The sequence below is a fragment of the Colobus angolensis genome, unplaced genomic scaffold (assembly GCF_000951035.1).
Source record: "Colobus angolensis palliatus isolate OR3802 unplaced genomic scaffold, Cang.pa_1.0 Scaffold316, whole genome shotgun sequence".
Classification (NCBI taxonomy): domain Eukaryota; kingdom Metazoa; phylum Chordata; class Mammalia; order Primates; family Cercopithecidae; genus Colobus; species Colobus angolensis.
Genome location: NW_012116444.1, coordinates 1,826,458 through 1,840,165, shown reverse-complemented (window position 1 = coordinate 1,840,165; position 13,708 = coordinate 1,826,458). Strand labels below are relative to the sequence as shown.

The window sequence follows — 13,708 nt, the reverse complement described above, 5'->3', positions numbered from 1 at the left end:
ACTTGCTGGACCTTAGTTTTCTTATTTGTAAAATGGTCAGGACCTACCTGAGAGGGTTAGTGAAATCGTGTGCATTACATGAAATGGATCAGCTCAGTGCTTGGAACATAGTAAGTGCTTCATATATAATAGACATTATTATTGCTAATAATAATATCGGTGGCAGAGAGAACATGAAAGTGCAAGTAGGGGCCAGGCGCGGTGGCTCACACCTGTAATCTCAGCACTTTGGGAGGCCAAGGCGGGTGGATTATTTGAGGTCAGGAGTTCGAGACCAGCCTGACCAACATGGTGAAATCCCATCTCTACTAAAAAAACAAAAATTAGTTGGGTGGTAGTGGTGTGCACCTGTAATCCCAGCTACTTGGGAGGTTGAGGCAGGAGAATCACTTGAGCTTTGGAGGCAGAGATTGCAGTGTGCCAAGATTGCACCACTGCACTCCAGTCGGGGTGACAGAGTGAGACCCTGTCTCAAAAAAAAAAAAAAAAAGGAAAAGAAAAGAAAGAAAGTGCAAGTAGGTAAGACAAAAAGAAAAAAATGCTTTGAAACTTATTTCAGTTGTTAGTTTAAATCTTTCCTCTTCTTTTTCTGCTACTCACTTCTGAAAGAACTATCAAGCAGTCAAGAAAACAAAACAATGCAGAGGCACAGGGAGCTGGAATCTTCTATAGCAGGCTATTCTGCCCTTGAATGTTTCAGGGTTGGTTATGAGTCTAGAACCTAGTCTTTATGTACGTGAAAAATATTTCCCCTAATTTGTCCTCACAAAAGAAGGGTACCTGTATGAATCTTTGGAAACTACAGGTTTTGCATTTCTCTAATGCCTGGGGATTCAGACTCCAAAGACAAAGACACTGGTTCGCTGAGACCCCCTCCTCTTATGTGGCCAACCCTAACGTGGAGATCCAGCATCCTTAGGCATCTTTTCCTTACATGCAGTTCAACCTCTGCACGGCGACTGACTGAGCTTTCAGTTACTACTCGGAACTACTGGAAGCTCCATATTTTTTGGAGCTGCAGGAAGAGATCTGTGGAGAATCGCCCATTATCGGCCTCAGGAAATCCTGGATGTCGGGGCTTCAATATCACATTACTGAACAACTGCCAGGCATCATGAGGATTACGCCTGGCAGTCAACACCCCCAAGGGTTCCATGGAAATTATTTTAGGATAATCATAAACATTCTGCAAGAACAAATACATTACTGTGTGGCTCCACGGTATTTTGCTGCAAATCATTTTGGGAAGTAAGCAGCATAAACATTATAACTGAATAAATACAATGGCATTTCCCAGGGAATGCTGTAAGGTTTCCCGTTCAATTCAGCAAGGTTATATGATATGTGTGTCCTGCATTTCTGCCCTAACATGCCCCCAGATGACTAATAGCTGGATGGACATATTTTCTAGAGTTTCTTGAGGAAGCAAGCCCCACACAGCACTTTGCATGCCCTGGGGTCCTGCTTAGTAAGGTAATGTGACAGCCCAGATTTTCTAAGATGGTCCTCACTTCAAATACTTCATCTCACGATCAAACTCTGTGTCTGGTTTGAAAGTCTGGGAAAGGCTATTGGTAATGGAACTTCCTTCTATCCTTCTAAAACCACTGAAATAGATTCTCACCCATCAGTGGTAAAAACTCAGCTGCCATAACCAATGCTTTACGTTGAGGCTCAAGAGCTGAAAGGGGTCTAGAATAATTCAGACAGTGTGTGTATGATGATGATGCCAAGGGGATGGAAGACAAACGGGACAAATCCAAGGGGAAGGAACGCTTCCAAATGGGCCGGGGAACAGGCATTTGCTCCAATCCTCGTGTATTGTCCCACCTTCAATGGCAGACTCCTGGCCACTGACCAGCACCTTGGATGGCCAGGAAAGCCCCAAGACCAAAGCAACAAGCTCGTTAATAGCACTGAGACTTCCTCCATCTTGTAGCATTTGGGAAACTGACCCCCATACTCCCAAAAGCATTCTCCCTCACTCTTTGTCTTCCTGCAAAATCCTGCTTGGTTCTTGTTTTTCCAAACCCACATCCCTTAGTTCCACAGAAAGGAGAGGTGCTCTTACTGTTATGGGGTGCACACTGCAGTGTGCCTCTATTTACTGTTGTTCTGTTATGCCTTCTTCCCCTTCTGGACACAAAGGCTTTGCCAGAGAAGTCTGAAGCCTCTCATGAAATTGCCTATGAACTCTAAGACCTATTATTCTCTTTACTGCCTGCCACCATGTCACCATTTCGCCTTTCTATACTGCCTAGCACCTCCTACCAGAAGGACACCAGAAATAATTAAAGCTGCCAAGGAATAGTCCCTTTAGGTCCCCCAAGTTGTTTTCCCAGCACAGAGACTGTGCTTTGGAGATGCTAGGGAGGTGCTGGCAGTCCCCTCGGCTCATAGTTACCTGGGCATTTGTACAGCTTCCGGGCTTGAGCTATGTCTCCCTGACTGAGCCGCACGCGCTGGCCAATGGTTGGCCTGACGCCATTGTCATCTCGACGGGGGAGGATGGTGTCCAAGAAAACTCCTCTACAAGAAGGAAAAAAAGGGAGAGAGAAAGAAAAGTCAAGGCCATCAGTCTGTCCGTGCTGGGATTTCCAGGCTTTATTCCCTTGCCCACAACCCCATCAACATTCCTGCCTCCGGGCCTGCCTCTCCCGGGCTGGCATGACTGAAGAGGTTTCCTTCGCTCGTGCTGGCAATTTCACATTCCATCTCATCAGCTGCCTACTCGCTTTCCAGTGGGAAGATGACTCTGCCAAGTGTAAAATTTGCCCTAGTGCAGTAGCCCAGGGGCTTCCTTAGGGATGTATCCTGAGCACTTCCATGAAGCCCTCACAGGTCCAAGCCCCAGAGCCACCCTGCTGCACAACTGCAGGGAGCTCCACTCAGAGAGACCGCGGTGTGAGTGGCACCCCCTGCAGCTGTGCATTAGGAAGTACTGTGTGTAGTTAAGTCCTGGAGCCACCCCGGGAGAGCTTGGGAACTGGTCCAGTGTGAGACTCTCAGGGGCTGGTCAGCAAGTGCAGGTTGGTGAATGAGTGGTCAGAGTTTGGAGGCCCTGCTGGTAAGAGGGAAATCAGATGTAAAATGAGATAAAGGCAGAGAACAAGAAGTAGACATTTCTACGCTAGGCCTGTGTGTGCTTGGACAAGATCATTCCCCTCTCTGAGCCTCTCTAAGCATCAGTTTACCCTACTAAACAATAAGAAATTTGCTGAGATGGTCATGGCAGCCCCTTTTATCTCTAACATTTATTCTACTCCTACTTGACTGAAATCTAAAATGACAGCTTCATTTCTAAACTAGACAAGTGGAAACCAGGTTGCCAGCTGAGTGCTGGCCCTGTTGTAGGCATGGTTTACACCCCGCCTGCTGCCTTGTCTGCTGCCAGCTCTGAGCCTCCTCCTCTGCTTCCAGACCTGGGGCCTCTGCTACCAGATCTGGGGCCTCTCCTGGATGTTAGGCCTGTCCTTGAATCCACGCCTCCTCCAGTCACCACCTTGTTTTTTTTCTTCCCTTCTTAACCAAGTTTCTAGAAAGTATTGTCTCCATCCCTGAGTACTCGACTCTCTTTCACTCCTCAGTCCAACAATGATCTGACCCCATCAGCAACCGTCACCACTCGTCTGCCAGTGGACACCTTCCAATCTCTGTCTGCCCTCTCTCCAGCACTGGGACCTCCGATGCCCCCTCCCTCCTCACTGTCTTCTCCCTGGGTCCAGGCCACAGCGCTCTCTGAGCAGTGAGACAAGAACCACTTCTGCTTCCCCTTCAATGATGTCCCTTGGGTTTCTGCCCTCTCCCTCTGTCCTCTCTCTCCATGTTCCATCTACTCCTATGGCTTTTAACCAATATCTGCAGCCTCACAGCTAATCCTCTGTTTCCAGCCCAGGATCCTCTGCTGAGCCCCAGATGCCTTGTAACACCTCCCCTGGGCTGTCCTCTGGGCCTCTTATATCCAACATGCTCAAAACCAAATTTATCACAGTTCCATCCTTCTGCTCACTCCATGATCCTCGTCTTCTGAGCCAGAATCTGAGGGCATTCTCAGCTCCTCCCTTTCCTTCATACTCTCCTACCAAACCAGGAGCCAGGTCCTGTCCACTATACCTTTTTTCCACCCCTTGAACTCATACCCTCCGCCTTGTTCCCAGACTATTGCCATAGCTCAAGTGATCAATATCCCCTTCCTGAACTCTTTACAGTAGCTTCTTAACTGGCCTCCCTCCCTGTAGACTCAGCCACTTCTACTCTACTGCTCCCCTTGGCCACAATGCTGCAATGGAATCATCCCAAAATGCAAGGGGCAGCACGTGCCTTCTTCGCTTAGAACCCTTCACCAAATTCCAGTCACCACTCAGATCTCTAGGCTGTTTGCTCACTGATTCTGCCTTCCTCTCCAGCCTGACTCGTTAATCCCATAACCAAAATAATACTCAACAAGAATAAAGCATATGTCATTATTTTAAGCAACACTAAGCTCCTTGTAGGCCCCAAATATGTCCTCGCACATACTATCCACTCCCTAGGCTGCCCATGCCCTCTATTTTTTTGTATACTTGTAAACTCCTATTCATTCTCCAAAACCCCATCAGATGTCTTTCTCTATTAAAAGACTTCCCCAAGCCTTTTCTACTCCCCCCATCTGGAGTTTATCATTCCCTGCTCTGGGTCTTAATCATTTGTGTAGTCTCTTCTTATCATACTGTATTGTCTTTTTTAAGGAGTGGTGGTATTCATCTTCCTTGCTAAAAGTTCCTCAAGCAGAGAGACTGGGTGTTTTATCTCTGTCCTTAGAAACTAGAGCACAGCAGGCCTCAAAAAACACTTCTTGAATTAAATTATGCAACCAGGATAAAGCACTGTCTTTTAAAAACTTTGCAAAATAGTTATTTACATCCAAAATGGAAGCGAAAATGTACATGTCACCTAGCTATTAGCTGTGCATGCTCGCTCTCTCTCTTTCTCTCTCTGTCTCTTTCAAGCACTGTTTCTATTTCCCTAAATTCTGCACTACGTTGGAAAATAACTATTATCCCTGGCTCTTCCTGGTTACATCACTTTGTTATCTTTTTGTTTTTGTGTAGACTTTTCTTTTTTTTCCTAAATCAGATTTCAAGCTCACTTTCCAATCTTAGTCTGTGGGAGTCTAGATCATCTGCTGATTTCCTTTTCAGCATCTCCGGACCCAACATGTAACCCTTGACCTGTCTTTCTCTAGCTCCCATAGCCTCATCTCTGGGTCTGGACTCCTGTAGAGAAACTTGAGTGGAATCCTTGGCCTCACTCACTGACTTTACTACATTTTAAACCACAAGTGCTGACTCTGTGGAAAATCCTAAATTCAATCATCAGCTACTCCAGAAACAGCCACTTCTGCCCTAATGAAAGGTGTGTCCTTTTGTAATTATTTTCTTGGTTCCCTTGCAGAAAGGAATTCTGCAGCACAAACATAAGGATCACCACAGTCTGTAAGCACGCCACGCTACCTGGCCACATCACGTGGATGACTTCTCCAGTGGGCCTGGTGCATAGAGGCCATGTTCTTGCACTTACTCATTGTTCATAGGACTTTCTGATGTGCCAGGCCCTGCACTGGGCCCTTTCCCTGCACCACCTCATTTCATCTTCATAACACCCTAGGAGTCAGGTGCCAGGAGCTCTCACTCTACAGGGGAGAAGACTGAACCTGCAGAGCTGAAGTGACTTTCCCAGTTCACAGAGCTGGTCATGGAGAGGCGGGCCTTCAGCTCACCTCTGGGAATCCTCCTCCTTCCAGCCAGTGTTTCCTGCTGCCCAAGGAACAGTAGGTCTTACGATGCATTAAATTATAGAGCTAAGAACATTGCAGACTTCAAAAACCAAAACATCAGGAACAACATTGGCTCACACTCAGACCGCTCTTTGGTGCTGGACTTCCTCCCTTGCATATCCTAAGCTGCCAGCAAGAGCTTCCAGCTCTGGAAGATGTTTACTACAAGAGCCGCCCCCTGTGTAAACCACAGCAGTGACATTCCTTCCCTCTTTCATGTAGGACAACTCTAAGCATTGACATTCTGCTAAACTAAGACAGAGTTCAGCAGATGCCTCAGGGAATAAAACTGTCAGCTCTGAGTTCTGAAACAAAGAGGCCCCTGTACAAGAGAACTGTCTCCTCATCTCCTGGATCTTTGCCCAGCAAAACCTCCAAAGAGACTGCTCCCCACAGCCTGGGTCCAACCAAAGGGGAGGGGAGAAGAACTGCAATAAACCAGAGGGAATAAAGTTGGAAGGAGACAGCTCAATCGTAAAGAGACACAAAGATTGAGTTTCCCATCAGCAGGGTATAGCATTTGCCCGCCTGCCCAGATCAGCATATGTTCTACGGGCTCTATTCTGCTCTTTTACAGAATCCAACATGAGGTACAGGCCAGCTTCAGGGTCTTTGTGACCAGAAATAATGCCATGGAGTTGGGAGTGGGGAAACTATTGACAAAATGCCAATAGAAAAGCCCCCAGTAAAAACCCACTGAACAAGATCGTTTTCTGAAAATCCATGTAAAAAGTTGGCAGAAAGGACAATGCAGTTATCCACCTGCAACAAAACAGATTTGCTGAAACCATTCTCAACTCTGGGGCAGAGGTGAGAGGGTAGCAGTGGCAGATTGTTAAATAAAAAGTCACTCCTCCTAATAGCCATATTCTACTGCAACGTGAAGCTGCCATACCTCCCAGTAAGAGGTGGAGTCTATTTCTCCACTCGCTTGAGGTTGGGGCTGGCCTTGTGGCTTGCTTTTACCAACAGAATGTGGCAGAAGTGATGTCATGCAAGTTTCAGAGCTGGGGCCTTAAGAGGCTTGCAGCTTCCCCGTTTGCCCTCTTGGAACTCTGAGTCCCCATGCAGTGAAAAGTCCGGTCTAGCCTACTGGAGGACGAGAGGCCACATGAAGGAGAACCAAGGGGCTCCCAGAGAGAACGGAGGGGCATGAACAGGCAGCACCAAGTGCCAGGTGTGTGACTGGTCATCCTGGACTCCCCAGCCCAGTCTGTCAGATGACTGCTGCTGTGAGTGATCCCAGGAAAGACCAGAAAAGAACAAGCCTGACTAACTAACCCACAGTATCATCAAAAATAATAAGCTGCTGTTTTAAGTCACTAAGCTTGGGGGTCAATTGCTCTGCAGCAGTAGCTAATGTAACAGTAGCAGGAGGGTCCACCTGCCCTCGGCGAGCTGCTCTGCTCCTAGCTGCCCATCCTCCCGTGTGCTGCCCCTGCTGATCTCCCTCCTAGATACTCTGGGGACTTTTGATGAGGAATTTTTATTTCATGGGTTTGGCCCATGGATTTCCACTGGTCTGGGCTGATGGTTCACATTGACAAGGGCGTTAGAAATGGTTATCCCCTGAGGGACAACAGGCATGGCATTATGAGCTAGCAATCCTAGAAAACTATATATATATATTTCAAAAAGAAAGACAAGAAAAGAAATGCCGGGGCTGGAAGATCCTCTGCCTGCATCCTGTCCTGGCCTCTGGCTCCAGAGCTTGTGCGGTGCCTGGCATGGAGCAGGCGGTGAGAAGGCAGTGCAGTTCCTACAGCACACAAATGCCCTACATGGTACAGACTTGTAGATTCACCTTAATAAAGTAGCCATCGCATTGGTGAGCACATGGAAAAACTGCAAAGAGCATAATGGAAATTTCTACCCTCACCTATTCCCCAACATTGCCAGGTTCCCCTGGCCCCTTTAAACTCATTCACTAATTTATTCATTTAGCAAATATCTATTGAATACCTACTAGGTGGCAGGCACTATGTTGGGTGCTGGGGACTAGAAGAGAATGAGATAGTCTCTGTCCTCAAGGATCTCAGTCTACTGCCAGAGAAGGGAATACAACAGATAAATATGAACATATAAATTAATAATTAGTAATAGATAAATTAAAAAGCAATATGAAGAGTTATGGCAGCTACAGAAACAAGACCCAAGGAAAAAGCTTCTCCCTTGGGCCCACTTGACATAGATTCCCTGACAAAATTGATACTTGGTCTCTAGTAGTAGCCTATAACTCCTGGATGATGGGCTGGGCCTTTGGGTATTCCCCGCACCATTTCCCAAACAGGTGAATCAGCCCACCCCAAGACCCAAGCATCGCCTCCCCTGTGGATATCTGCACACTGCACTGGCATCCTGAGACTCCCTGCACACAGCCTCAGGGTGGATCCCTCAATGTCTCAGTTTCCCAATCTGGAAGAGGAGGCCCTTCCAGCTTCAGATTTCCTGTATGGCAGTGAATGAGATCATATCTGTCAACCCCTCACCTATCTGCACCAGACTGAGAAACTGCAACATGAAAGGTTGGAGCTGGAAGGGGCTCAGAGAACATCTAGTCCAACCCTCTCACAAGGAAACCAAGGCCCATGGAGGTGGAGATTTAACCATCACACAGCTGCCCCTAATTACTGTCTGCCTCCCTCAAAAGCAAGGGTCACATGAGAACTAGGACTAGAACCCAGCTTCTGCCTCTCAGTTCGGTGGTCTCTTCATCACACCGTGTTTCTTCTACTATCTTTGGAAAAGAGCCAGGAGAAGATCAAAGAGGCCAGGAAGGCTCAATTTCATGCCACTCCCAAGTGCTGTCAAAGATGCCAGCTTCAACACAACTCCACCCATTAGATCATGTTTGGGTGCAGGATAGAGATCATGACTAAAGCAGCTATGTGGCCAGAGGAACAGCGCCCCCTGAGAATTTGGGATGCTGAGATTTAGATGATTTCTCCCACAGTCCTAACAACAAACTCATCAATAGGATGCTTTTGGCAGCCTTACCCAAGAGCCAAGGAGCCCTTTGCAAACAGTTTCCCTTTCACTCCCAAGAGCCATATGTTTTCTGAGCAAATCTTTATGGACATGGAGACTCATGGAATGGATTATTTCCCTCTTTGCTGTGACTACTAGGAAGCACAGGGCAGGATTTGCTGTCAACTCTAACCACGTGTACATGACCTCACAGCATATACTCTGAGCACTAAACTTATTCTGGGCCTCAACTTAGCTTTCTAGCCTTATTTTTTCCTTCTCCTTTCCCCCAGTTTTCTCACCTATTATTTATCTTTGTTATCCCATGTGTATATTGGAAGTTACCACAGATCTTTTTGGGGGAAATAAATAAATAAACCCGTGTTTTATTTCCCCCATTTTGGGGGAAATAAATAAACAAGCAAACAACTGGTTTTAACAGGAGACTGAAGAGAAAGCACCAAGAGAGAAAATATTTGTTCTTTGTGCCTCCTTTAACTCGAGGGTAGAAAGACCTACAAAACTGGGTGGGACAAGTAGGGAAAAACTTCTGCACGCAAAGCACTTACAGGGTCTAGAAGCAAGGACAATACTGAAAATCTTTAATGTCTGCCAGGCACAGCACATCAGAACAGCTCATCAGAACAGACCCTGCCCATGCCAGCCATAAATAAACGGCCCAGCCCTACTTGAATACAGCAGCTTCCATCATCTGTGACCTGCAGGTGGGAACCTGGGTCCTTGCTCTCACTCCAGTCCTCAGTTACCTGTGCCTCTGAGAGCCGGCTGGAGCCTCATTGTCTTCACCTCTAAAATCAATCGATGATTTACAGCCCTCCCAACCCTGACACTGCCTAGTTTCCAATAAACCAAACCTCTACTAGGAGAATTGGTGAGCACCACCATGCTTCTACAAAAGACTCCCCCCACCCACTGGAAATTTGACACAGAGCCTCTAAGTTATTATCCCAGCCAACCTCTCGATAATTTCCCTTTTCCAGTTTGCTGCTTGTGACATTAGGGCATGATGGAATGTCAGCTTCACAATGGGATTCAATCTTATTAACGGGAACCTGATTAGATTATATTTCACTGCAGCCCAGAGGCCACTGTATTTCAAGGACAGACAGGCCAGCCGTGCTAGGAGCATGCAGAGACCCACTCTCCGCAGACCTCCAGGAATCCGACCGAAGCCTGCGGCAGGCACAGTGAAACACAGACGAGGCATAAGCATAGATTCCGACCTTGAGAAGGTGTTCCGGGCGTAGTGCATGATGCTGTCAAAGTCGTATGTCTCTCCCAGAGAGCTCACTTCCCCAGCTTCCATTTTTAAGAAATTATACTCCTGACCTGTGACACAACACTGTGTTAAGGCCTTGGAAAACCAAGTCAGGCACCTGAAAGGAGGCAGAGGAAGGAGAAGGAGGGCCCATAGCAACTTCCCAGGGCTCTCTTGGCCCAATCAGTCAAATAACAGGGCTTGTAGTGGTTCTTGTTGTTTTGAATAATTAGAAATTTGAAACTTCCAGCAAGCCCTGTGTTCTCCCAACTCCACCACCCGACACCTATCCCCAAATGCCACTCAAACCTCTTAAAGTAAGTTTGCAGACAGACTAGTTATCAACTCACTTGCCCCCGCAAAAAAATAAAAAATAAAAATAAAAAACTCTGGGCCGGGTGCCGTGGCTCACGCCTGTAATCCCAGCACTTTGGGAGGCTGAGGCGGGTGGATCACCTGAGGTCAGGTGTTCGAGACCAGCCTGGCCAACATAGCGAAACCCTGTCTCTACTAAAAGTACAAAAATTAGCCAGGCGTGGTAGCGGGCTACCTGTAATCCCAGCTACTCAGGAGGCTGAGGCAGGAGAATCATTTGAACCCGGGAGGCAGAAGTCGCAGTGAGCCAAGATCACGCCACTGCACTCCAGCGTGGGCAGCGAGAGCGAGACTCTGTCTCAAAAAAAAAACAAACAAAAAACAAAACAAATAATCAAACAAAAACCTGATCTTGCAATTTGAAGAAACAAAAGAAAATGAATCAGAAAGTTAAGTTCAATCCTAAATAGCTCACAATTCAGATTCTCTAAAGTATTTGTCAGGCGATCATATTCTTCAACTAGCTACTTTCATGCTTAATATTAACTTCCATATAAAATTATTTGACATAAGAAAGGTTTTTTTTTTTTAATTCTAGACACTTTATCTGCCTTGGGGCAGAATGTTTCTAGGCAGTAACACTGTTTTCACATGTGTTCATGTCCTAATTGTATTTCAGTTTCAGAAAACATGTTGCCTAAGTCAGCAAAAATAACTCATAAAAGCAGCCAGGAGAACTCTTTTTTTTTTTTTTTTTTTTGCTTATCAGCTCTGACGCCGCAACAGTGTTCTGGTCGACTGTGTTCCTTTCAGGAAACGGAGTTAGATTTCATTATCCTATAAAACATAGAAAATAATTTTGCTTCTGCTCCAACCTCCAGGCTATAACAGATGACCTCCCAGGAAGCCACAGATGGACAGTGGTCATACTGGTGAGAAGGGCCTGCACAACAGAGTCATTGCTCCATATTCAGCAATTAGTATTGCTCAGCTCCTGGCAAGTCCTCTCCTTCCCTCCCTCCTGTCCCTGAGGTTGCCACCTTCCCGACTAGTGCCTTCCAGACTGCACACAGGCCTCCTTACCTGGCTGGATGTTTTCCCTGATGATGGTGACATGTTGGTCTCTGTCTGGCCGAGTGTGTTCATGCCAAAACCCAACCACATGGCCCAGCTCGTGAGCCACAATGCCAAACTTGTCACAGTTCTTCCCAATGGATATGGCCTGTGGGCCTCCTCCTCGGCGCCCAACATAGGAGCAACAGCTGGACAATTGCGGGAATACCCATGTCAGCAGGTCAGAAGACATTCAGAGCAAGAGGCAAGTCCCCCCTCCCACTCTGTATGTGTGCGCGTGTGTGCATGTGTGTGTGCGTGTGTGCGCATGTAAAAGAAACAGAATTTCAGGCTGGGTGCAGTGGCTTACGCCTGTAATCCCAGAACTTTGGGAGGCTGAGGTGGGAGGATCACCTGAGGTCAGGAGTTTGAGACCTGCCTGGCCAACATGGTGAAATCCTGTCTCTACTGAAAATACAAAAATTAGCCTGGTGTGGTGGTGTGTGCCTGTAATCCCAGCTACTTGGGAGGTTGAGGCAGGAGAATTGCTTGAACCCAGGAGGCAGAGGTTGCAGTGAGCCAAGATCACGCCACTGCACTCCAGCCTAGGAAACAAGAGCTTAACACCGTCTCAAAAAGAAAAGAAAAGAAACAGAATTTCAGTGTCCGACTTCCCACCCAATGACCCAATGCAAAAATTCCCTCCAAAAATGGTTCTTAACCTTTTTGTGGTTATGAATCTTCTTGAAAAGCTGACAAAAGATATGGTCTCTGCCTGACATAAACTGTATACCATACTCCACCCTCCACCCGCAAGGTGCTGGAGTTCCCTGCTGGGCCATTTTTAATGAAAAGGAGGAGTCAGGGGAAGGAGGCAGATGAGTGTCTATAATGCATGCAACTTGGTGTCATTATCAGAGGAGGCTTAGAGATGACTCCCTTCTGGGCACAATCATTTTTTTTCAAATAATATTTATATACATTTTCGTAATACTAAAATTTATTTCATCAGTCTTCCATTAATGTACATCTGGGCTGTAACTCCAGTTTTTGCTATTTTAACAAGGCCTCGGGGGAGAGGATGACAAGCAAAACAAACAAAAACAACAACAAATGAAACAAAAAAATGGTAGGGTACATTTCTACCAATGGGATTCATGGATAAAAGGATATGTGCATTTGAAATTTTGACAGATACTGTCAAATTGCACTCCCAAAATGTTGTCTGTTTATATACTCACTAATGAGATATTAAAAGCCCCTTTCTCTCTACCTGAAAGAAAGGAAATCAGTCTATTGAAGAGATATCTGCACTCTCATGTTTGTTGCAGCACTGTTCATGATAGCTAAGATTTGGAAGCAACCTAGGTGTCCATCAGCAGACGAATGGATAAAGAAAATGTGCATGCACAGAACATATGTACAAGTACACAATGAAGTACTATTCAGCCATAAAAAGAATGAGATCCTGTCATTTGCAACAACAGGAATGGAACTGAAGATCATTATGTTAATTAAAATAAGCCAGGCACGGAAAGACAAACATCATATGTTCTCACTTATTTATGGGAGCTAAACATTAAAACAATTGAACTCATGCAGACAGAGACTAGAAGGATGGTTATGGGAGGCTGGAAGGGTAGTGGGGGACTGGTGGGGAAGGTGGAGATGGTTAATGGGTAAAAAAAAAAAAAAAAGAAATTAAAGCATGAATAAGATATACTATTTCCCAAAATCAGGGTGACTATAGTCAATGATAACTTAATTGTACATTTAAAAATAACTAAAAGAGTGTACCTGGATTGTTTGTAACACAAAGGATAAATGCTAGAGGGGAGGATACCCCATTCTCCATGATGTGATTATTTCACATTGCATGCCTGTATCAAAACATCTTGGGTACCCAACAAATATATACACCTACTGTTTACTCACAGAAGCTTAAAAAATATTTAAGTCCTATTTCCCTTATCCTGGCCAACACTGGTTTTATCAAACTATTTTTGCCAATTGGATAGGTAAAAAATGGGATTTCACTGCATTGAGGCTGGATAGTTTTTCACATATTTATGTGACTCTTTTTTTTTTCTGTGAACTATGTGAGCACCTCTTACCCCTGTTTTCTTTCGGGTTGTCCATTTTCTTACGATTGATATTTATTTATTTATTTATTTATTCATTTTTTATTTTTTATTTTTTTGAGACGGAGTCTCGCTCTGTCGCCCAGGCTGGAGTGCAGTGGCCGGATCTCAGCTCACTGCAAGCTCTGCCTACCTGGT

At 45.8% G+C, this 13,708-nt stretch overlaps 1 protein-coding gene across 1 annotated transcript in view; it reads right to left on the bottom strand.

Annotated features, from left to right (window-relative positions):
- The window catches only part of TLL2 (tolloid-like 2), a 150,333-nt gene that overhangs the window by 45,106 nt on the left and 91,519 nt on the right, over positions 1-13,708 (bottom strand). The window contains exons 6-8 of the mRNA XM_011951207.1: positions 11,460-11,638; positions 10,027-10,132; positions 2,405-2,529 (exon numbers count right to left, since the gene is read on the bottom strand). Of these exons, the coding sequence (XP_011806597.1) occupies positions 2,405-2,529; positions 10,027-10,132; positions 11,460-11,638 (410 nt within the window). The remainder of the gene's footprint in view (positions 1-2,404; positions 2,530-10,026; positions 10,133-11,459; positions 11,639-13,708) is intronic.